The 25,982-nt window shown below is 36.3% G+C and overlaps 2 protein-coding genes and 1 long non-coding RNA gene across 7 annotated transcripts in view; 1 reads left to right on the top strand and 2 right to left on the bottom strand.

The window, feature by feature from the left end:
* Window positions 1–77: 77 nt before the first annotated feature.
* LOC143152802 (uncharacterized) overlaps window positions 78–25,982 on the top strand; it is a 41,234-nt gene continuing 15,329 nt past the window's right edge. For 3 of the 5 annotated variants that reach the window (XM_076323314.1, XM_076323313.1, XM_076323312.1), the window contains exons 1-17: window positions 78–976; window positions 4,002–4,343; window positions 5,630–5,917; window positions 6,286–8,157; window positions 17,728–17,892; window positions 18,649–18,834; window positions 19,173–19,349; window positions 19,759–19,924; window positions 20,221–20,329; window positions 20,588–20,714; window positions 21,808–21,874; window positions 21,952–22,061; window positions 22,146–22,327; window positions 22,407–22,515; window positions 22,621–22,805; window positions 22,969–23,122; window positions 23,446–23,669. In XM_076323314.1, the coding sequence (XP_076179429.1) occupies window positions 4,113–4,343; window positions 5,630–5,917; window positions 6,286–8,157; window positions 17,728–17,892; window positions 18,649–18,834; window positions 19,173–19,349; window positions 19,759–19,924; window positions 20,221–20,329; window positions 20,588–20,714; window positions 21,808–21,874; window positions 21,952–22,061; window positions 22,146–22,327; window positions 22,407–22,515; window positions 22,621–22,805; window positions 22,969–23,122; window positions 23,446–23,669 (4,352 nt within the window). In that variant the 5' untranslated portion in view covers window positions 78–976; window positions 4,002–4,112. Of the gene's footprint in view, window positions 977–3,774; window positions 4,344–5,629; window positions 5,918–6,285; window positions 8,158–17,727; window positions 17,893–18,648; window positions 18,835–19,172; window positions 19,350–19,758; window positions 19,925–20,220; window positions 20,330–20,587; window positions 20,715–21,807; window positions 21,875–21,951; window positions 22,062–22,145; window positions 22,328–22,406; window positions 22,516–22,620; window positions 22,806–22,968; window positions 23,123–23,445; window positions 23,670–25,982 lie in introns of those variants that run through there. The other 2 variants (XM_076323315.1, XM_076323316.1) reach the window with 2 other exon arrangements.
* LOC143152809 (uncharacterized) lies at window positions 104–5,248 on the bottom strand. The gene is made up of 3 exons (XR_012993641.1): window positions 4,982–5,248; window positions 3,968–4,330; window positions 104–3,115 (listed from the first exon to the last, which is right to left on the bottom strand). It is a non-coding gene; the product is annotated as an uncharacterized LOC143152809 (long non-coding RNA).
* LOC143152806 (carbohydrate sulfotransferase 11) lies at window positions 10,162–13,670 on the bottom strand. Its single transcript, XM_076323330.1, has 6 exons — window positions 13,358–13,670; window positions 13,105–13,253; window positions 12,600–12,771; window positions 11,730–11,889; window positions 11,446–11,645; window positions 10,162–10,445 (listed from the first exon to the last, which is right to left on the bottom strand). The coding sequence occupies exons 1-6, from the start codon at window positions 13,502–13,504 to the stop codon at window positions 10,218–10,220; spliced, it is 1,056 nt and encodes a 351-aa protein (XP_076179445.1). The 5' UTR covers window positions 13,505–13,670; the 3' UTR covers window positions 10,162–10,217.

The following is a 25,982-nucleotide window of genomic DNA, read 5'->3' as shown; positions in this document are numbered from 1 at the left end:
CCTAATTTATATAGTATTTCAAAATTAGTAAATACATTATTTCATATTGGATTTTGATTAGAACGTAAAATTTTAATAACTCATTCCAAATTTGCAGGAATCGTTACAATATTTATTTCTATGAAAAAATTAATATACATTAGATTTTATTAATTTAAATTTTTTATAAAAATACATTATTGCCCAAATTTATGGGGCAATAATCAAATTTCTTATTTTACTCAATTTTGCTAAATGATTTCAATGGTTTATTATTATTAGCAAAGATAATCTCATTCGTACATGTGGGTACACCGTTAGGATAAACTTCCGGAAAACAACTCACGATAACTTCTATTCTACAAGTATGGATGTGATAATTTCGATATCAATTGGTACGTAGTATAATATAAAAGAAAAATAACTTATTTTTATAATTATAATATTACATTTAAATCACAGTATTCAAATAGTAAACTCATTCAATGTTTTCATTATTCGTATAAACACAAGTTCAAATCGAGACTTAGAACATAACGAAATTTAAATTGGCGGGAAAACTTTGACTCACCAAATATCGATGAAACGATACTTGTATTGTATTCTATCTACTTCGCGAAGAATACTTAAATCTATCTGCCGCTTTTGATCTCATTTACTTTTATAAAGAAATGGTGTTTTAGTAATTCTGTCGGTGATTAATATATACGTGCCTATGCAAGACCATTTTTAGAGAAGTGGGGAGAGGGTGGTCGATATTACCTGCAAAACCACCTTGCTTCGAGAATCGAGTGGCGGCAGTCACATGTCGGCCGTCGTCGCGTGAAATTCATGTTAGATGATTGTTTCGATTGTCGTGCCGTTTGTCATCGAATGTGTATTCGAAATGAAATGCAAAACGCGCACAATACAGTGCACTGATGTATAGATGTGAAAATAGTGACATGTGTGCCGCTGCAGTGAAAAAGTACCGCTTCATCAGTGCATGCAGGCACAAGTAAGTCAATTGTGTATCTCTACATGTAAAATATGATACTTTGTAATAACGCACTAATGCTGTAATTTAGAAATTCAAACTGTTTAATATTTATCTATACGAAGGATCTATTTGCATCACTTGAAGAAATAACCTGTACACTTTTTTTATACGAGAAAATGATACTGTAATCATGGTAGTTCAGAATAAGGAGATTCTTCTAATTGATCAACTAAATTTGTTTAATATTATTTACAAGTACGCTACAATAGTAAGGGTTACAATGATGGAAATGAACTTAACTTTTGTATGTACTTATTATTTATGCAAACTAATTTAGACAATGTTGATTTACATAAGTACAATATACTTTCTATTGCGTGATAAATAATATAAACGCGTATTGGCGAAAAAGGCGCCAAGTGGACAGTAAAATAGCTATATCTTTATAGTACAAAGTGAGATTTCGACAATGTCCTTTTCAAAACTAATTAGGTACAAAATTAAAGCCTTGCTCGTAAAGGTTCTACAAAAATATGAAACGCTGACTGTACACACACGAGGTAATTTTTTAAGGAATTACGATTAAAGTTGTTTTAAAGAGTAAACATACGAATGTTCACCATTTTCGGTAACATTGACAGTTGTAAAAGATATTCTAAATTGTTTTTCAAAACTGTATTATAATTTTTAAATAATTTTTCAAATTCTACAAACTATACATACTGGTTTGGATCAAATAATTCGCTCGCTACCGATGTGAAATTATTTTCTCACGAAGTATTTCATTAATTAAACAATTGTGCAAGTGATTTTCAAATTCGTCTTGCATTTAAATAAAAAACAAATAAATAAAAGTTTAAAAAGAAACAGTACTCCGAGGAAAAAAGTTCACACTCGATCGAGTTAAATACGTTGGAAAAGTATTCCCCCTATGCGACCTCGTAAGAGGACAACCCCTTCTCCCTGAGCTTTCCAGACGCACGCACGTTTTCTTTGGATTATGCAATCACCTTTCGTGTGTACTACTTTTATGCGGGTTTCGTGTCGCGAGATTCGATGATAAATTTCGCGACTTCGCCTCGATTCGTTCCTTTCTTTTCCTCTTAAAAATATCGGCTACCAAGCCAGATAAAGGTTCGTTCACGTAATGTATTAAGCGGAAATTATACGCCAAAACTTTTCAATGCTCAATTAAAAATGGTTTACCAGCATTATTCACGAAAGGTATAAACGTGCACATAACGGACAAACTGAAAAGTTATTTTTGAATATAATATCTGTGAACAGTTTTGTTTACAATTAATCGAATCGATCTCCAAATCGAGAGATATAAAAATGTGTAAAATTTATAAACATGCTCCCAGGATGTCATAATTTTTAAAAAAACGTGCATCACTTTATTCGCAATGAAGACTTCATAAATTTCTTTTCAAAGTATTGGAAATACTATTTTGAAGTGAAAGTATAGTACTCTAGAAATTTAAGAATACCTTTTACCTAGAAATTTTATATTATTTTTTTCTTTGTTTACAACGTATGATGCACTTTCGATTAGTTTTTAATACACAAAGAGTATTATGCCCACAATGTAAACCATTTATCTGGTTTGAAGAAAAAGAAAGGTGATTCTATGGACACCGAAGAAATTTTAATTAATATTGAAACACGTTGCGTGACTATTGTGGTTGATTCTGTAACTGAAACCGGAAGTCGGGTGCGTCAGTCGCTAACCGGTTAAAGTTGTACCAATGTCAATCATTTCATACATTTGTACGTAGCATGTGCCGGAAGGAAAAGAAATATCATTGATCGATTAACACGGAAGTCTAGGACCTAACACTGAAAATATTGATTCACGTTGAAATTGCATCAAAGTTATGGAAATTATTGAAATTACTACACTGTGCATAATTGGTTGCGGTTTATCCCCTTTTCTACTTTTGATATATTAACTTCGAATGGAAAGATTTGTAAGAAATACATTATATCGTTTTTATAATATTTCATATATTTTAATATATTAGAGCCAATTGCGTGTTGATCGTTTCGGGGTTGTCACGTGCGTTGAACGCCTAATGGGCGTTCAACGAATATGCTCGATAAACGCGATTATCAGATCCCCGCACATGACGCGTGTCAAGTATTCAAACATTAGTGCTGAAATCAAGAAGTTCAACTTGGTAATGGTATTCTATTAGGCACTAGTTAGTTGCATTAAAAGATCGAAGCAATCGCTTTGTAAGTACTTTAAAGTCTCGTACAATATTTCATTCGAACTAGATCAGATTTAACACCACTGCCCTGTTCAAGCCTATATTACAGGTAGGCATTTCCATTTATTTATAGACGCAACTTATACGTCGTTATGTTTATAATTATGAGGTGTATGATATTGTGAAATTCTTTTTTTCGAATTTTTTTCTTTTCAAATGTTTTATCCGAGTATATTACACTTTCGTACATACGATTGCAATTGAATTTACGTTCGGTTTGTGTCATGAAAAATCGAAGGATTGTAATTTCATACTTTCCGCTGTCGCAGTAGAAACTATGACGTAACAATTGTTGTACTGCGCGATTTTTGATTCACATTAAATATATACACTATTCAAAGACCACAGAGTAATATTAACAAGTAATTTTTTGCATTAAAGAAATATTCAAGCTAATTAATTTCATTCTGTTTAATTATGTATTCGTACCTGCATACATTATACTTAAGAAAAATTATAAGACATTGCTAAAATTTGATTCGCTCAATTTTTTATAATTTTTGTTCATCATTTTTCAAATATTTTGAGATTGTATAAATTCTTACGAACCACTTTTGTTTTACATTTCTGTAATTTCACGGATTGTACAACTTATATAAAATAATGGCCATGTTTCCCGAACACTTGATTCAATCCGATGAACCGAGTTTCTCCTGGCTCAAATTTCGAAGTACTCGAACGACTGGATCGGACTATTTTCTATATAAATCGTTGCGGAATTATTGATGTTACTTACCCAATTATACATATTTAACGAATCTGTTGATCAGGTTAATCCTCGCGTGACTCGATGAACGATCAAGGATTAAGAAAGCGATTTCCAAGGAAGATGGTGAAGGACCTGTGGTTCCCGAGGGACGAGACGTAAGACGTAGGGTGGTATGTCCAAGTGCTTCGAGGACTCGTCATCTATGACAGGATCGACGAATTCGGGGCCTCTGCAGCCCCAAAAGGATTCCTCACCCCTTCTCGCCCGATCGTCGCCCTTCGATTTTTACACGACTCCTTTGAGTCCGTCTCGCCGAGGTCATCGTCAGCGACACTCTCGAAAGATGACATTGACCTCACCGAACGGGCAACCTGTACAGCTTACTCCTCTCTGGGAACACGTGGTTGGTATAGTTATGCTACTTGATCAATTGAAATACTAGAGTAGTGTTACCGACCCTGTTCGCGTTAAGTGCTATTGAATTTCATTGCGAACTCGTTTCGAATACCGCACGTATGTTAGGTCGCTGAAGAGATTTTTCTCAAATTGTTATCGATATCGAGTCGATTCCAAAATTTTGTTTACTTTTAACTAGGTAATGAAGAACCAGGATTAAACATCAAAGTAATTCTAAAATTCTTCTTATTCTTAGTATAGTATGTAAGTTTTTTTTTTAAGTAAAAATAAAATTATTGTTCCACATTTTTAATGCATTTTCATACGAGTAATCATCACGTGTAAATTGTATCACGAACTTTTACTTACCCGTTATAATTGCTCATGAAAAGTGTTTTTTGATTCGATCGAGTATTAATATTATATATATTCTACCTATGGGAAATAAGACCAGACACGACTGTATTCGGTCTGTTTTTCCTTGTACGTTATACGAGTTATTTTTAGAAAATATTCAAGTGTATATAATTAAAAATACTTTGAATAAGGTTGTGCTTAGATTTATTTTTGACAGAACAACCTCGCTAATCAATCGATAATACTCTTATAAATATACGATAAAAAATATACAAAATTTTACTTTACATCAGTAGTTGTCACACCGATACACCTGCTTCGGAACTTCGCTTTGAAGTTCGGTCAGCAGATTTTCAATCAAAATGGCTGACCAAATGCACTTAACATTCTGTAGCTGCTTCATTTTCATTGGTGCTCCCCAATGTGAGCTCAGTTTCGTTGGGAAAAACTACTGTTCGAATTACAACCTTCTGTTACAAGTCTACAAACACTTGAAACCAAAAGAGCAACACGTTCACAGCTAAAAAGCACATTTCTGTTATCGAATTAATTTCCTGAACTACCTTATAAAATTTTACTATGTTGCAAAAGCTTTCCACGTGGATAGGCGAGTTAAGAACACTTCCTTTGGTTGAAAATAAAACATATAACTCTTCTACTCTACTACTACTATTCTTCTACTCAGCCGTTCTAACCTTACAAATTTTCTCTCCTTCTCGCATTTATCGTACACGCCCTCTATATTATCCCGCCTTAATTCAAATTTACATTAGTAAAAGTTTATTTTTTTTAACATAGGGCATCGGTATGAGAAATGTGTAAAATTTTAATGTACAACAATTGAAGGGGTAGTCAAATCTCAGAATCAAAAAATAAATATAATTATTACATTAATTACCGGCGACCAAGGTACATATGTAGATTTTCTTGGTGCAGGTGCGCACTAGGAAATTCCCAAGTGAGGTTGACACGCGTCTCACGTTTCTGGAGATATCGGAGAGACTGCGTGATCCGGAATGGGAGGTACGTCAGCACGCTCTTCGCGTGCTCATAGACGTGCTACCGACTTTGAACGCTGACATCGTGGACAAGGTCATGCAACCAGTGGTGCCGGAGCTGGTCAATAATTTGGGCCACCCGGCGCCGGCTGTTCGTAAGGGTGCTTTGGACGCCTTGCGGGTTTTTCTCATACACAACCGCGACAGGGAGAACACGATCAAAAAGGTGAAAATCTTGCCTTTAGCGTAGCTTAAGTTAATAACAACGTATACGTAGCTACATTTGACCTTTGCGTCGCCTATGTATGCACACTTTGCTTCTACATATTATATTTTACTCGATACAGTTACGCGAAAAAAGTTGTTAACGTTCGTTCTTAGGCCTATGGCAATTTCTCTGTAAATACTATATTTTAAGTAACTCTCTTTCCAAAAGTATCCAGACCTAAATATAACTATCGGGTTACACACGAGTCTACATACCACCCTACTGTTTTATTTTCGTCGGTATATATCCTTTCGTTGAGATTCCCAGTCGATAATTAAATCCATCACCGATAATCTCCTCGTTGGTGCTACTTCTCCGAATTTTAGATGAGCACAAATCGTGCCGATGACGCGCGAACACGCGGTGACCTTGCGAGCTCCCTCCCCCACTATCTGATACACACATCGATCGTGAAGCATGGTTGCATCGAGGGGTTGCACGCTTTCTTGCAGATTCTTCAGGATGGTCTGAACCGTTCGGAGGTGCGCGACTCCTTTCAGACGAACGTAACTACGGGGGTGATCCTGAGCGTTCCGTCTTTACTGTTCCCGTCATCTAGCAGCCCGTCGCCAAGCGATCGTCTGGTAAAGGACGCGACGATCGCTCTGGCCTCCCGGTTGGCTCAGGTGCCGCACCAGGAGGCCGTGTTGAAGTCGCTGATGAAGATCCGCGAGGCAGTGGGCACCGAAGGGTTCGAGAACTACTTGGCAGACTATGACAACAAACTGAAACGAAACATCGAGATTCTTTCGAAGATCTACAACGTCAAGTCCACGAAGAGAGCTCGAAAGAGGATAAACGTCGATGGTAAAAACGCCGGGAAAGCGGAGACAAAGGACTCGGACCGAAAGTGGGAGAGTGACAGCGACACGTCGGGTATCGCCGAGGAGGAGGACGAGGTTAACAACGGAGTCATGCCAGCGGCCAGGGTGGTACTGGAAACGGAGATTAAATTCAACGAGGAGACGGCTATCACGATGACCATCTTGGAGGAGAAGGAGGACAGTGATAAGGAGCAAGACGACGAGAGCGGCACGGACGTACGAAACGACACGGAAGCCAAGGACACTTCCCCTGACAGACGGAAGACACCGAGAAGGGTACACTTCGGTGGTGAAATAGTCAAACTGAGAACCCCGGACAGCGACGATACAGAGTCTCTCGAGGCAACTCCGAAAACTAGAATCCCAATTCCCGTCTCTCCTGCTACCAAAATGCTCAACACTCGCAAGAGACCCTCCTCGCAGCCCTGCAGTCCCCGCAGGGAACCTGGCAAACCCAAAAGAACCTCTAGATCCGTTTCCAGCAGCCCCAAGAGGGAAGTGTACACGCACAATGCTGAATTGAGTCCCAAGAAAAGTATCCTCGCGAGGACCAGCAGCCCAATCGTTGACAAGTCCGTGGAACAGTTGAGGAAAAAGAGAAACGCGAATCGACAAGACCAGAAGGAGAAGGATAACTCGACCAAGGAGCAGAGTATTGAGTTAAACAGGGACAACGAGAATTTGAGAATTACTATGATCGCTGGGAGAATAGAGGACACGAAGAAAGAAGACGTCAGGCTGGTTCAGAGTAGTAGAAGTCTAGCTTCGAGTAATTCGGTAGATTCGGAGGATAAAGGTGGAAGATTAGGCGAAAATAGAAGCGAGAGTCCGGCGATGAAGACTATAGGTGGTAAAAGTGCTTCAAAAGCGGATGCGGAGAGCTCGAAATATTCGAAGCAGTTGGAGGATCCTGGGGTGCAGAGTAAAAAAGAAACCAAGCACGTTCAGAGGAAGAACCTCGAGGAAAAAGTTCAAATCTCGGAAAACGTTCAGGGAGTGGACAAATTGTTTGCCTCTTTTGTGGAGAATGACGACGAAGAGCAGCCGAATCGTGCGACGATCGATCGCGACGATGGCGATCGATCTTTCGCGAGGAATTCAAAGGACGACGAAAACGATACTTCGAACAGAAACGCCGTGAAATTGAAGGTTTGCACGACGGGGAAGGAAGGTAATGTCGATGGCGTGTTGTTGGGAAATGTTGACGGTGAACGAACGACGAAGGGTGATCGCGATAAAACGAGCGCGAGTGTGATCGAAAAAAATAGCAACGCTGCTCGCGGTGCAGGCGATGCGACGAATACATCGGCGGAATCAAGCTGGGAGGAGTTGGGATTGGTCGATCAGGAAGTGTTAGAGGATCTGCATAACAAAGTAAGTGACACGACGCCTTTTTTTATTTTCTCTTGCATTGTACAGCTCTTGGGAAAGTGGCATGACAGTATGCCTAGAAACAAGGGTACATAACACGTGTATATGGGATACATACTACTCGCATCATAATATATATATATGTATATATACTGTACAATATAAAACGTACCTACGTGTACCACATGTAACGCAACACATTCACTCACACACACAACCTGACTCACACTCTACGTCGCAAAACATACGGTACCCAACTGCTGCTAGTTAAAACTGTGGAACAATTTTAGAGATTCTCCCATAAAACATACATCGTCGGGTCCCCTAGAAACGCTTCAAGATAGCAAATTTGTTCCTGGAATTCTTTCGTTTCTCGAGCTGACAAGATATTTTAAAAATGATGTCTTTTATCGATAAAAGTACGGAATATACATGTATACGTACATACTCACTCCATGGGGTTTCTTTCCCATAGATTCTTGTTTCTAAGAAAAAAATAATGAAAAAGATTTTCATCTCTTTGATAACGTTAAGTTCTCATTATGTATAATGATAGCGCGAGAGAATCGGTAACAACGGCTGTTCCAAACCGTACATTTTTTAATGCTGCAGATTATATCGCGTTGAAAAATCTTTTTTATTGTTTTTCTTCGAAACGAAGGCTTTTGGGAGGAGTCTGATAGAGTTAATCCTTATGCACTATGTACTTCTACTGATAAAAGTTGTGTACATCCGAAACTGAGACACTTTGCCAAATATTTTCTCGCGAGACTCAGCCTCGCGTAAACCATCCGACAAGGAGAGTAAACGAGATACACTAAGCGCGAGCGTAACCGAGCTTCAAAGAGACACGACGCGTGCATCGGTGCGACAGCCACTAATATAATTTAAGAACTTTGATATTTTTCCCTACATCGTGTATTCCAATGGAAAATGTTACTAAACGCTACCACATTTGAACTATTCTTTCTTGCCAACCCATTGAGAATACTCTCGTAACGATACAACGAGAAATATTATACTAGTCACACCGATACACCCGCTTTCATGTTTGGTCAGCCAGTTTTTAAATCCACAAACCGTCGAATGTAAACAGTGACGAGGATGATTCGACGTTTTGACAAAGGGTTACCGAATATCGATGATCGCGTTATTTCTGTGCGATTGATCGCGAGCATGGTTACGACGATCGTTGCCTGACAGAAGAGTGGCGAACGTTCGATAAGTCAAGTACCCATCTGGTTCCTCATAAAATATTTCTCAAGCTTAACGATGCTAAGGGCCCCGCGTTAATCGAATCCGTTCTATATTTTTACGGACACGTCGAACGTGTTCTGCACGAAAATCGCCGGAAGACTCGACAGCAAAAACAAAGAAACGTGTTAAGCCGATAAGCATACATACATACGCGAACCTAATTGATGGTGTTTAAATCACGTTACGCCACGCGACGAACTTTTGCCAACGAAATCGATTGACCCACTTACCTCGCCGTAATGTATCAGAACGATCTGTCCTAAAGTCGATGGCTCCCCCTTGAGTCACATTAATTAAGGGAACGGTTCGTGAACGAAAAGCTGACGCGTTTTAACGTCAAGGTCCCTTAACGTCGTTTAAAGCATTTCACGAATTGGAACAAGCTTGTAAAATATTATTATTATTATTCTAATTATTTGTCTACCGATTTTATTGTGCACATTAAAATGAAGTATATACGTATCGTAACACGAGGAAATTTCATAAAGGCGGGGTTCAACCAAAGACTACTTTTTAACATAAAGAAAAAGTTATTGCGCGGAAGAAAATATACCTGATAAGAACAAAACGAAGCAGATCGAGACTGTTCTACGCAAACTATTCGTTTAAATAAATAATAAAATTTGGGGGAAAAAATAATTTTGTAACTCGTTACAATTATTTTGTTCGCGACAAATATACCTAGGATACCGTGAAACGATCGAACGTCTTAAAGTTTAATAATATAAAAAGTAAAAATTGTAATTGAAATTAAATTGAAATAATAAAAGTTTATTGTTAATTTTCTTTGAATTCATCGAGCACTTTTAAAAGTAAGTCGTAAACTGATAATAAATATCGGGCGAATAATCGAAAAGATCGAAATCCAACTTGAATTTTCCGTACAATTTGTGCACCATGTCTCTGCTCAACTGACTGAAATATATCCTCGATGCATTCGAGTGACCACCGCTATGTTGCCATCTTGGCTTAATTACCTCTTGCAGGCCTAATTTATGGATCGTGTAAATCTGGTCCCGCCACAATGTTTCTACCTGTAAAGTGTTGTAAATGTAGCGAAGCTGTGTATAAAAATATCGCAACTTGGATAAGAACGAGACATTACGTAAAGCTCGAAATTGTAATAGGGTTACAAATTATCTTAATTCGTTAAACGCAACGACCGAATTACTTATCCTTTATCCACTACATATAGTGTAAAACGTAATAACGATAAAGTCTTTGTCTCCTATATTTCGTAGAGATATTATCTCGTTAATACTTTCACCATTACACTTTGTACAGTGCGACCACCTGGCTGTACGTAGTCTTATTACAACCCAATCTGTACATTAATCTACAATTTATGAATCGTTCTGAATTCTCCTTATCGTTACTTAGATTACGACGTCAGTTTGTGACATTTACATAATAGAATAATTTTAGAAATGTTTCAATAAGTACTTTATAAGAAACATGTTAGGCCTTAGCTATCGTGGCTTATATCTCATTTGCTGTTGTTTTCTTACCTCGTTAACTGTCTCGGGGTTATTCTCCCATTTCCTAGAACTATTAACACGCACTTGCTATTTCACATTCTCATCTCTGATGCACAGTATGTCGGATTCATTCATAGGGCGAATATACAAATAATTAACCGATATTAGTGGCGACTACATCCCAAAAAATATTTAATAAGTAATTTTTAATCGCGAGTATTGTTAATTGTTTTGACATGTACACAATAAACAAAATGCATCTCTGTTTTCGAACAGGGTATTCGAAGGTGTTTAAAAAAGAATCTTCACTGAAAAAACTAAAACAATAATCACAATTAAAGTATCGGTGTTTGTTAATTTAGCACTTTATTGAATATATTTATAGGCGCCGTACAAACGAATTCTGATTCACACTGTGCGATGTATTCAGAGTGAAGCGAGTCGAAGAGAGATAACAGCGGTCAATTTCCGTAGCACCTACCTCTCTCGTTTATTGTTGCGACTCGGTTTCAAATCTAGGGCCCTAACGTGTCATTACTGTACACTCTAAACGTACCTTCGCGATTACATCGTAATCGACAACGCACGGTGTACAGAAGAAGTAATAGGGCATCCAATGATCGTCTCCGTAGTTGGCCAAGTCGGTGTGAATCAAATACTGCACAAATTCTCGGAAGGTCGGCTCGATTCCAGCCGGTGGTGGTTCACCTTCTCGTCTGATCACCTGATCTTCTCGGGGTTTCGAGAACTTCCTCTCTAAGAACGAGTGACCAACTCGCTGTTAACCCGTTGCTCGACCGAGGAATACTATATCGCGATCGATATTTTGCCGTGACTCACCGCGGTACTTTTGAACAATCTTGCCGCCGTATTTCCGATAAAAGTGAAGTGTCCCGTGTTCCCTTCCAGCCACGGAGTTTTCCAGCTTATCGCGGTATGCACTCAGCAATCTCTCAAATGGGTGCCTTACCACCAGCAGTTTCTTCGTTACCCTTAGAGCCTACATCAGTTTTCCCATGTTAGATTTCGATACGTACACCACCCTCGAAAGTCTCCTTCCGACGATTTTAGAATTAAAAAAAATGTTCAGTCTCGTCGTCGATGAACAATAAACCGGGTTCGCGGTTGTAACCATTTTGATAACTTTTGGTAACTAATACAGTAATTCCCGCTTTCAAGTTACAATTAATACAATTTGCATTTGAGAGCCCACTCTGTATATGTTTATGTAGTTGTCTATGTTTATGATTGATATTAACTTCAGTTCGAAACAAAAATCAATATTTAATTACCCCGCTTTCAAGCGAACTGGTGATGTCGATCGTTTGTCACTTGAAGATGGGAATTACTGTATTAATTTTTAAAGAAATTGGTGCAGATCAATCGCGTATAGTTCGAAGGATTCAGAGGGTTGTATGTAATTATTATTAATTTTGTTTACTAATATACAAAGTATAATTTAAAAAAGAACTAGTATATTTTTGAAATTTTTGATGTTGACTAAACTCAAAAGCTCGAAACAAATTTTTGTTAAACTCAAAACCAATATTGTTAAGTATTCCAACACCAATATAGTTAAGGTCAGTAATTTTCGAGAGTTATTTGGTGTTCCAGTCACATGATCGCTATGCATAGTTCAATCCTTGAGACTCGATTGGCGAATACTCAATATGTTTAACTCAACGTGTGTTTAGAATGATTTAGCTTTACCTCGTCGGCTGCTGGATATTCAAGTTCCGGTATTACCCGTCTCGCAATGGTCGATATCTGCTCCTTTCCACTGTTTAACTCTTCCTCAGGCACGTTCATTAGAAGACATAAATTGTAAATCCATGTTGTACTACCGGCTTTGTAAATTGGACAGTATGATAGATTGTGCGATCTGTTCGACAAATAATGGTGTACAAACACAGTTAATTAAAGTATCGATTTTTAGAAAACGAAGTGGTGTCGCGTGTACTGTTTGCTCTTTAAATTTGTATAAATAGATAAATTAAAAATAATATACTATTTTTATAAATTTCATATAAACTAAAAATGTTTAGAAATCGTTAAAAAATTGATCAACTTTATAAATTCTTTCCTCACCTATTTATTATATATTTTTTTGTAGACAATGAATCGGTCAAAATTGAAAATTGAAAATATTTCATTTATTATTTGATTTATTATTAAATTCGTTAATAATTTCATAGAGAATAAAATGTTAACAAACCTGCTTATATAAAAAACAGTATATTGTGGTGCAGGCGGGTGCTTGTAACTTGTAGGTTTATCAGGTTCTTTATATGTACCTAGATTGTATCTTCTGCAAGTATTCTTCACTGTTAATAATCGTTTTAAATTGTCGTGTTCAGCTTCAATCTAAAAGTGAATATTTAACCCTCGATACGTTATAAAAAATACAATAGAATCTACTTGCTTTTCTCTAAGTTTCTTCAACGTATTTCTTATGTTAATACGCGTACCATTAATTTCTTCAGTTCTCGTAACTTAGGCACTACCTTGTCCTCTTCTCCAACAAGAAAAATGGTTGATTTTACAATAAAAAATATTAATCCACAGCCGACGATGCATTTCCAAATTTTAGCGACAATTCTTCGGTTTCTAAACATGTGGCGCTCGTTTACCTAAACAATGAACGTTGAACATTAAATCTTTGATCAAATTATCCATTATTTTCATTGCGAACTCTCATTCTACTCGATACTTTCGTGGAACTCGTAGTTTAGTTTTGGAATTCGTAGAAAAAGCGTGTATTTGCGCGAAGAACGAGGTAAATATTCGTTCTTCCTTCTGACGAGACACTGACTGACCGGTTTCCTGTTGCTTTCCGACAGTGATGGATCTAGAGTGCTCTAAACCCGTAGCAAGAAGCTTTGCACCCAAATTTTTATTTTCGATCTAAACTGGAAAAACTAACTTTTTTCCACGCCTGAAATTTGTACTGATTTATCAAAAGTATTTTTTAAACGGCGTTACGATAGTGATAATGTTCTGGAGTTGGTGAGAAATTAGTTCGAGTTTGATACGAACTAGGTAAATGTGTACGCTACAAGAAAGTTATGTACTCGCGATTATAGTGTATTTGTGGTGTAGATTAATTTTATCTGATTTTATCGAATGGATATATATACATGTATCCACTCCTGAGTTGAAGTCTAAAGCATTTTAATAGGAATACGTGGAGACACTGTTGCATACTAATTCGATCAGCCAGTGAGTGCATCGGTGGCCGAATAAAAATTTCTTTATATTTAATTACATAATTTTTAAAATTCAAAAATTCTCTAAATTCTTAACAATAATCGTACATAATTATACAAAATATATAACGATTCTTAACATTCTAGAGTATCGATGCAGCCTGAAAATTATTTCATGTGTCAATATTTGACTTTTATTAATTATTATTTCTATATGTTTAATAAAAAGTAAAACTATACATTTCGTTGAAAAGAATTAATAAATTATGCGTGCATCGATAATAGAAATTATTCATTAGTGTAAACTGTTTAGAATTAATTTTTGTCACGTTCGTAATTCGATACACACAATTGTATTATATTTGCGGTGAGAAAGCGAAAGTTTTACGCGATTATGGTCGTCAGAAAAAACCGTTGAAGTCTCTTGACCGTGAAATCGTCTACTTTTCATTCAGCCGAAGTTCAAGGCCGCGGTTCTTCATGAATGTGGCCGTGTGTACGTGTATGTACAATAAGAACTATAAAAGTGAATAGCATCGCTAATATTGATTCCTCGTGTCGCGTAATTCACCCTCTTTAGAAGAAAAGAAATCGCTTCATATGGGAATAAATGATTCAACGTCTTGAAATTCACCTACCCCACGAAGAAAGGTTACATCCTTTCAATTTTTCACGAACAATTATAGTCGCACTTTCTTGCAACTGTATAAAAAGAATAAAGAAAAGGATACGATCGATGTTTAACATCCAAAATAGTAATTAATTAATATTTATTTGTACTTTTTACCTATGTATATTTTATGTACCACTATCAAGGGATATTTGTATGTGTAATAATAATATCTTTTTGAGGCAAATTTCTTCTTCAGGATCGGGAAGAGAACATTAACTGTTAATGTTTGAATAATTTTAAATTCAAAATGAAAGTCAATTTTAAAAATGTACTCATTGAAAACAGTTTAAAAGATACAATATTTCTTTTTTGCCGAGTAAAAACGAGTTGAGTAAAACGTGAAAAAATAAAAAACCAAAAAAGTGGCTCAACTGGTGAAAGATTTTATCGTCTATGGAACCGATTGTACAGTCTCCGAGTGTGTAGTGCGTTTCAAGAAAAACGTGTTGAACTTGAATAAAAAAAACCCGATCGAATTTTTTGAACTTGTAAAAGTATGTATGTACCCTTTAAGCGATTGGATCTAGCCCTGCCCGTACCGCGGAAGAAAATATAAACGACCCAGTCTCGTATTTTCGTTCCGTAGAATGTTTCTTTCTCCGTTAAGAGAAACGTGTGTCGATGTGATGTTTTAATTTCTCGTTATCGTCTTCGACCGTGAAATTTTTCACCCTCCCGGCGTGTTCTCGTGCGTCGCCTGATTAAGTAGATTGATCACACTCTTAGGAGACATTTTCTCCGACGACGATGTTCGTATCTTCGTGGCAGTGAAACGGCGACGATTTGAATAATGCATGCTGTTTCGTTTTCCACGTGGCACCGCGACGCTGAAACCAGCCCCCTTCCCCCATTTCCACGCGGTTAGTATGAATATTCCGCGGATGAAAAACGAGAGAGATTTCCCCGCGGAATGATTATGCATCGAAACCGCCACCGGTGGGAAATGCGGGTGTAGCTTGGGGGTAACAAGAAAATAATTAGAAACGCGTTGCGTGCCAAGTCGGTCCAGTAAATCGCCGTTTCTATGTATATGCAAATCCATCGCGATTCCAGCGCCGTTTAAATCTCGCCGACTCGTTCTTCGCGAGGCGTCTTCAGGCACGTTCTGATATTCACGTTTTGCATTCGCATTCGAAAACGAAACGCAAAGACACGTGAGGATTGGAACTCGTATTCAGACCCGTCGAAGAAAGAAAACTCGAGAAACGAGAGAAAATTTGAATAACATAACTCGAGCAGTGGCGATAACGAAATTGTACGAATATTTTTCTCATTGGTACTCTTCACTCTTGACCCACTTGTATCATTAGCGTCTATATACACGCAATTTTCCTGACCGGTACCACCGGAGCGTATTTATACGCGCAATTTTCCTGCCCATTATCACCAGCCGCGCATTCACATTATGAGCGAATAGTATTTTTCATTCTTTTGTACGATGCAAATGGGTTAACCCTTTAACCACTGCACTCGAGTGTACTCGAGCATGGGTAAGAATATCGTTCTAGATGCTCGAGTTAAAGAACACTCCAAATGTGTATAAACTTTCGAACTTTTTTTTACACTTGTGTATGAGCGTGATTTTTAAAAAATAAATTTTTAAATTAGGCAATGAAAATGTTAAATAGGGCTTTTCTACAGTAGATATCTATAAACCATTTTGCATGTATATAGATACATGTTTCAATAACAATTGTAAATTTTTATAAAAGCATTAAAATTGATAGCAATGCGATGTCCTGAACATATTTCGCTCACTGCGATGTCACTTATGTGATTTTTGCCTTTTTACCTTTTCGAAATAAAAAAAAGAAACTAAAAAGATTCTTAATTAGTATGAAATTGCTTATCGTAGATAAGGTAAAAATAAAATCAAAACTTAAAAAAATGGCGACGCTTTTTTTATTTTTATTGCATCTTTCACGGATGAATCGTTTTTGTTTAAAATTTGTACTATTTGGAGATAAAGAGTTGCGAATACTGAGAATTTAGAAATGAAAAATTCCAGGAAATGACCGTGACTGTCGTTCGTATGCCACCCGAGGGTGGTAGTTTATGATACCGCCTGCATCGAAGTCCAGGGCAATGTGCCTTGCACATGTGTTTTGCGAAATATACCCACATATTCGATGAACGGTATAAAATAAGAAAAGTAAGGTAATTAGATAACCTGGCAATAAACAAAATTATTTGTTAATCCTCTTCGGTAATACATTTTTTCTTTATAATGTCAATGATATTGATCATTTCTGTGTGGATAGAGCTGAATCGGAAAGTGAATGCAGATGTTACCAGTCCATTGCATTCAAACTTGGTGCAACGATCGATAATGTTCGCTCGTCGACTCCTGATTCTTGACCAACGACATCGCGTATAAATGATTTACATATGAAAGTTTTTATAAACGTATGTTTAATCTGTGTCTTGCACAGCGATAAAGTTGTTATTTACTTTTGTTAACACGTTACTGACGAAAAATTTTCATGAATTACAGATTGTGAATACGTTTCAGCGTTTATCTAAATTTTGATGCTGGTTTCACGAGCGCTCGAAATATTTGTTTCGTGAAATCAAAACTTAAATCGCTTCTAATGCTTATAACTGATTCAATACCGTGTCTAAGTTTCTTAATGAACGTTAAAAATGAATGTACAGTAAAGTAAGTTTGGTAAGTTTGCTCTTGCGTGTACTAATTTTATTGCCTACTAAATTCTCATCGACTATTGAAGACTACTTGTCACTCTCGTCGATCGACCGAGACCGTAAAGATCTAGGAATTAAAATTTGTCTTGAAATGACTGTTTTTGAAATTAAAAACTATTAAATATATGTATTACGAGGAATTCTTAATAAAATACACGTGTACTGATACATCCTAAGGGAGAATAAAATGCAAAAAATTGTTGCGGTGATACTTTTCAATTCGTTTTCAATTAATTGCAATTCGATTTGGTTTCAGGAAGATTGGCGTGCTCGCGTTCGAGGTTTCGAGCGAGTAGCTTCGGCTTTACGAACGTCTTCGGCGCTGATCGCGATAGAGCCGCGATTAGGATCTCTTTTGCATGCAGTGCTGGGCAGTGAAAGGAGCTGTCGAGTAGCTGCTGCGGGCCTCGCAGTGGCAAAGGTACATTTGCAACTCGTAAATTTGCACCTTCAGATCGATCTAAATGCTAAGTTATTATTAAGCATTATTTTCATAACTTCTCTATCGAGTTTTTCTCGGTAGCCGGTGGAAAAAACGTAACCGTTTGTTATCCAACTTTTTAAATATTTAAACGTGGTTGAAAAATTGTAATTACAAATTTCTGCTCCACATATTACAGTCCGCCTTTTATCATTTTAATCGGTAAGCATTATTTTACCTGTTATCCGACGACTATGTTGCTACGTAGCATTGACCGATCGTACTATATTTCTCTTAACTAAACAGTGATCTTCCTTCTCCCTAGAACACTTTCAAATCCGTTGTTTCTCAAAAACAAAGTTGCGTACAGAACATTTTTTACTCTATATTTTTTTATTCGTTTCTGCGTGTAAAATTACCTTTTTATCGAGTGTGCCACTTGTTACGGAACCTGTATGCATCTATTGTGCAGTAACATGATTCGGTAAATGCAATCCTATTTTTAACCTAAATGAAAGTTTATAATCAAACGTTTCCGAATATAAATCACGTTCTCATTCGGAATGAGTAAATTACGTTTTATAATTCGCAGTAGGTATGTAGCGCAACTTGGAATTCAAGCATTCATATAAAATGGCAATAAATTTCGTATCTTATGGAACCATCGCACGCGAATATTTTCTATTGAGGTTTATGGCGGTCTGGGAGTGAAGTATAAATTTAAAAAAAAGGTACATAATTACTTGGCCGTATTAGGTAGTCGTGGCTGGTGTAAGCGAGGAAGCTCTGAAGAAAAAGCTGTCACAGTTGGCCTGGGGTTTAACGAGGCAAGGTGGTCCAAGTGCTGCTCAACTGGCTAGGATCGCGATGCTTAGGCTCAGACCTGCTCTTCTTTTGGAACAGTTTCTGCAGCCGCAATGCTTGAATGCTAGAAACGCGAAGGTGATAATTTATTCAACGATTCTTGTTGTAGTCCCGATACGTTTACAGTAATCCCTCGTTATAATCCGCGTTTGGTCCTCGATAAAATGATGAATCGCACCGAATCGTTCCCACCACCCTTTACGTTCTTTAGCTCGAACAGCTGGCAGCTGTCTAGATTAAAAGACCGATCGATGTAAAATAAAAATGCATAGATACAATAGATCGGAATTTTATGAATAAATTTGCTACGAATTTACTTCCTTAAAATGTTTCAAGTTGACGTTTTAACGAGGAGTTTACTACACTTTACATCGCGTATGTACCGATCTTAAGCTTTAAAACCCTTTTTATCACAGACGAGAGAGAACACTCTGCAATTGTTGATCTTCTCGTTGGTAACATTCCCAAGCACGGAATTCAAAGTGGACGCCGTGTCCAATAAAGTGGCCAGAATGGTCAGAGATCGACGTCGCAGGGTGCGGCAGGCTGCACTCGATACGTTGGCTGTTCTGGCGCAGATCTACGAATCCGAGGTATACTTTTTTCGTCAATATAAACGATACTTTGTTAAGTAAACCGCTCAATACGATTGTAGATACATCGACTTGAACTTGGAGCCATTCTCGTTATTGAAAATGAAGATTTTATATTCATCTACTCTTGTTATAACACGTGTCATTCTTCTAGTTGTAAAAGTTAATATTGTATCTAAACATATACAGTTTTTTAAATAGAAATATAAATTTGATAACTATTAAATTTAATTAATGAGGATGAAAGTTAAAAAAATATTCTGGGTTGTTTTATTTTTAGTACTCGGATCGTATCTCAAAATCTAATGTTTGCTTGTACTTCAGAATACAAAACCTTTGATTCTTTTAAACAGTATATTAAGGAAGATTACTTTTCGAAATTCGAAATGACTGTTTGTAACAATTGTAGGAAGTATTGGCAGCTGGAAAACGCGCATCAGAGGGGTATCACGATGGAGAGGCCATGATCTCCGCCATTAGAGCTCGACTTGCTCGAAAATCTTTACCTTTGGTCTCCGCTGATGGTCTTGTTATGTACGGCCTGCAAATTTCACCCACCGTGCAAATAGCCACGGGTAAGTTATTTAGCACCGTTCTCGAATTTTCAATTTCTCTAGATTTAATAATAGGAAGAACAGAGATTTCTCGATTATACAAATCGAGATTGCTGCGATTATACAAATATTCTGTCGATTCTGTCGTTCAGTAATTTTGTCTAGTATCGATATACCTATCTAATGCAATTTGCAATATTGAACATCTCACGGAATTATTAGCAACAATTATTCACAGTAGACTGTATCAAATAATACGCTATATGTGATTTCCTTCCGTACTACCTTCGATTGAGAATTTGATTAAATTCTCGCAGGTCCTGACGTCGATTGGATCGTGGCCGGAAGTGGTTCGGTTTCACCTGGTATCGGTCGTACCAAAGGCCAAATTATAGCAACGATGTCGGAAAAAGAAAAACTTGCAAGGTAATATTTCAAATCGTAAACAACTACAGGCAATGTTACAAATTGTTAATTTATTTTTATACTGGAAAAAGCTTTAACAATTGAAAAAGTTTATCAACGAGTAGATTTATTATAGAAAAAGTTCCATATGTTAAACGTGTCATAAGTACTATTACGAAAGTTAATATGAAACGTGTTGCCAGAATTCAAATATTGATATAAATTTCTATTACGCTTTTTAAGACATTTTATTGATTTAAATATGTTCATCCTTTTCAGGACTGAACATGCAAACCATAATGAGAATCCGTGGATTGATAGGCCAAATTTTGTTGCTCTTGGAATGGGTATGCGTTCTAAGACAGATCAACCCGTGGTTTGGCAGATAGTTCCAACGCAAAATCAAGTATAATTTAACTATCATTATGATATAAAATTAAAACTTTTTTCAACATCAATTTACGCGTACAAACGAATACGTTTATTTACGAAAGAAAATTAAATGCTTTTTCGAACATGATTTGTTTATACTTATAATTTCACAATTACAAGTGCATTAAGATCTCCATCTATAATATTATCCAAAACTGCGGGAGTACCTAATACTCGAGTAGTCAAGTATCATAATACCACTTTATTTATTATAATTTTAATAATATAAAAAACTAATTCGGCTTATACTTCAAATTGTCGGACGGTATCGCATATTCAAGTACCCAAGTACTTGAACGATATTTGGGTACCGAGTTCAAATCAATAGCTTCAATATATGTATTACCGTTGTGTTGGATGCAAATAGTAATTAATAATTTTGATAAGACCATTATCAAAATGCAAGCCTAAGGAGCCCAACAAGCCTAAGTTCAGCTTGACGTTTTCTCGCGTGTCACGAGGTCAACACTGTTCGTGAGGTGCAACTGCATTACCTTAGACTAGTTTTAATCTACAAATCACAGTTGCAGCTCTGCACCCGTACTTGCATGATTTGAATAAACAGTTACACGCTGGATAAATAGTAATATTTTAACGCGTATCATCGTAGCAATCATAATCGTATACAAATGTACGACTTGCGAACAAATAATCAAGAAACAATATGTTTTTTAAATTTTAAATTGTACGCACGTTTCAAAGAATAACCTGCGCCATTTATTTCAACGATTAATCGTTTGGTACTCATTAGTCGACAAATTTCAAGTGAGTGTGTCGAGGACGTCCGTTTCGTACTTTTTTTTTGTGGTTCTTTATGGAGTCGCTTTATGGGATAAACGGTATGAGGAAATTCTTCCGAAGGTTTATTTTAATTTATTGGTCGAAGAAATGTATCAATGGTGATTCACGTATTGCTTAATATCTGATCGAAATCATGTCTCGCTTAAATTTAAAACATTTATTAGAATTGTTTCAGGTTAGCATACCTCGCACTGGTCTATTACTAATTATTAAAAACGCAAAGTATAATATATTTACGCGATATTAATGCAGTATACTATTTTTAGAATCTGCAGTGCGAAGGTGAAGTGAACCGACAATTAACTCGAGACGTAAATCCAGACATTCGTAATGGTAATTATATTTTTCATTCGTTAAAGAACGAACGATGAGGAATAAAAAATATTCTAATGAATCTTGTCACTCTTCAGGGGAAGGTACCAGCTCCAACTTGAATTCGAAGAATCAGGCAAGACTCCCAGTATCTACAAGGGAATCAGCGAATTATCGGAATATCGTTGAAGAAAATTTCGAAAGGAAGGTAGCTTTCACGGAATTTCTTTGCTCGTTTGTAAAATTATCATAGACCATAATAATTTCAATTAATGTAGCCGTATGTTTACAGGAAATTAGCAGTAAACCCGAATCCAGGATACCAGTATTGTTTGCTCGGGATCGTGGACCAAAAACCGTCAGTTATAATGTGGATAAATCTAATTTTGAATTCATTGGCGTTCAGTCGAGGAGAAAATTGAGAGATACCGCGGTGAACGCTGGCCATGTTAATTCTCAAGAAGAAAACGTCAGGTATTAATCGTTAGTAACTGTTCTGTGACGAACTTTAAAAAAAAAAACATTAAAAAACATTAATGATATATGTTCACAGAGCAGGCGAGACAATGTCCAGGAGGAAAAACAATCAAGCAGAAACCAGTATGAGCACACATTATGACACGTACCGTTCGATTAAAAATCTGACCAACACAGATAGTAATGTAAGTTTCTATATATTCTATATATTGTGCATTAAAATATCATTCTTATTAAATAGTTAAGCGTTGTAATAGTCATGATAATTAATAGTATAATTAACGTTACAGAATGTTTCGGAGATCACGAGTCACCAATTCTTATATGGCAGCCCCAGAGTATATCAAAAATTGTTGGAGAAAAATAGTTATCAGAGGAAATTGGTGTCAAAATACGGTCGTTCAAATTCCATTGAACGTAATCAACCATCGTTGCCAAGGAACGTTAAGCAACAAACATTTATTATGCATGATATGTACGTATGAACTTTACAAAATATCTTACTATTAATCAACTTTGAAATATAGTAAAAACCCTTAAATTATTCGATGCCTTAATTGAACAATAAATTTGTGTAGATAATCCTCAAATTATTTTTAGTAATGTAGTAATCATTGAAAACTTCTTTCCATTTCTAGGTACAATACGGTTACGAATCGGGAACGACGGTTTGGAGACGAGAACGCTTTTCAGCAGCTACAAACGGCTCCTACACCATTAACCCAGACTTACAATAAAATAGATTTTAATCAGAGAAGTGGAGAGATTAGTGATGGAAATATGTTACCCCGAGTAAGCATTTATCATTGATGAATGAACATAACAGTAAATAAATATTTATATTTTCGTATTTAGTGTGTTATATGTTGTGCGAGTAACTAGTAAATTATTCACTTGTAAAATGAGAGAAAATGATAATAGAACTATGGAATATTGGTCACGATCACTATTTTTCTACAATTGAACTAAATTAAATTTCACACGGTGCTGAATTTATTTATTCAATAAATATATGTACCTTTAAAAAAAAAAATAAGTGTATAGATAAATCAGTGTATATATATTTTTTTATTGATCCGTAAGTAATTTTGACAAATGTTTAAACTACGTTACAGGCAAGGTTCTATCGTAGGACGATGGATATAGCCGCGCAAACAAATAACGACGCCGAGTTGATTTCATCGGACGCCCAGGATAATGAACATTTCCCTGCGATATGTGTTGCTGACGGTCCCTACAGGAGAAGGTTACGCTCGTTATCACCATCGCAGTTATACCATCGTCAACAATTTCCTAGAATGGCATCCAACGAACTGCACGCAGTGTCCATGTACGATATGTAAGTAATATATAATAATATTCGCTCTTTTTAAATTAATACGTTTTTTAATAGCATAATACTGGTTCGATAGTAAAAAGTGCGTATTCACGCGTAAGACTCACCGTCTGGTTTTCTCTTATCAGCCATCTTATAGGATCGATTGTGTCCTAAAATAAACCGAAGTGTAGTAGAATATATTGATCAATATGGAGAGTAATGTTCTAAATTTATAGAAACTAAAACAGTGGCGTACAAATTGATAAAAAGTGATACAAATATTATTTGTTCCGAGTTTGAAATATTATATTATTTAATCGAAAGTTTGTAAGGCTGAGCATAAACACTGTAGTGAATTACATCAAATTTAAACCGCCATTAGAACGTTAAAATATGTGCTTGCTGTATCTACATCTCATCACATTATTTCATCTAAAATAACAAAAACATATCCAAGTTTTATTTAATACTTACATTTTGAGTTCAAACAATCGCGTGTACCGTTGCGATTAATCAGGATAATAAAGTTCTGTGGACGAAATAGTCGTTCGAAACAAAACAACATATTTTTCAGCAAACTGTATCATTATTCTTATAGTGTAATGGTCAGAAAAGTTTTCATTCAACTATACGATCCATTGATTTTCCATTTCTTTTTGTTTTCTTGTAATAATTTAAACAAATTTTGTAATTAAAAAACGTAATCGCTTAAATATATTTCAGTAGAATGAATTCATCGAATTTAAAAATAAAATATTCTCGCATACGTCACTTCGTTAAAATCACTCAAGGTTTGAATTAGATATTTAGTGCTTGTAATTATTGTTAACGAAATAAGGTGAAGTAGTGATGTTAGTCGATAGCATGGGCTAAAATATTGTTACAGGTATTTAGATGGTTAAAGGTAATGGCGAATAGTCACGGATAATCCCATCTAGTCGTCGGTAGGTATTCGTAGATCATCCTAGATAATAGCAAACAGTCACAGGTATTTGTAAGTAGTCGCAAGTATTCTCAGGTAACCGTAATAGCTTAGTTGTAATTGTAGATATTCAAAGGTAATGGTAATTGCCAGTATTTATAAATAACGTCCTAGCAATTACGGATATTTACAGATAACATCAGGTAATTGCAGTTAGTGACTATTATATGCAAGTAGTAGCAAGTAATCGTGAATATTTGCTAGTAATGGCAAACGTTTGAAATAGTCACAGGTAATAGTATGTAATATCTGTTACTCAAACGGATATTGTAAAACAATAGTGAATATTTATACCAGCTAATTGAAATAAATTATTCATAGAAAGTAATCTCTCGCAGAACATTAGACAATAAGTAAATTTATTGAAATTGGCAATGGTATGCAGGCCGATAATTGATCCAGTGTTCAGTTCTAACGGTCACTTATATTTTTACGACAGTATAGTTACGTATATGAATTTACAAGTTGATTATATTATCGCGTATCAAAGAAGCATAATATATTTCCAAATTGTACAATATTGTGACTTTTTAACAACTTTTTGTATATACACGATACAACAGTTTCGGTATTGATTAGTTTTTGAAGCAAAGATTGCTTCGTACGTGACATTATTTGCGAAATGAAATTGACAGAAGAAGAATAACCGTAGCGAACGCGTAACGAAGGTCACAATTTATTGTTCATATTGCTACGGGTATTTTTTATCGCCAACCGGTGACGTAGCACATTTTTATGGGGGTATTATCGTCGCGGTAGCGTGGCACTCGCGTCGATTTTCAAGCCAGTTTGCCTCATTAGTCTATCTGTTGAAAAATTGTTCGCTTACTTTCGTACACACGCGCTACAAATTCTTTCCGATTACAACGCGAGAGTAGTCGTTCGCAATTTTTTACAACTTTTCAACGACAAGTCTAGGAAGGTGGCAAATATTTAGACTTTCTGCAATTTTTCTTATACAAGCGCAACAATACAAAGAAGGTTTCTTAAAATCGGTTCTGAGAACGTGACGCCATTGGAATAACACGTTTCTGTTTTTACGATCCTGGATCGTATTACTGTTGCACAGAGGGTGCATCGATAGTATTGAGGCAAATATATTGCATTTACTCGATCAATTGCTTGCAACCACATTACATATGTACGTGGAACGTGACTCATAACTTCATCCTCTGAATTGTCTCGATGTAGTTTTACCCTTGAAACACGTGTATTTTAATTCAATGACTGGAAACTTAATTCAAAGGTAGAAATGAAATTGGAAAATGTGAACGGTTACTATATTAAATCGTCGATTGTTTAATATGTCAGTGACGTTCGAATTAAAACGAGGATTTCAGCGACTACGATCG

The sequence above is a fragment of the Ptiloglossa arizonensis genome, chromosome 11 (assembly GCF_051014685.1).
Source record: "Ptiloglossa arizonensis isolate GNS036 chromosome 11, iyPtiAriz1_principal, whole genome shotgun sequence".
Lineage (NCBI taxonomy): Eukaryota > Metazoa > Arthropoda > Insecta > Hymenoptera > Colletidae > Ptiloglossa > Ptiloglossa arizonensis.
This window is presented reverse-complemented; position numbering and strand designations above follow the sequence as displayed.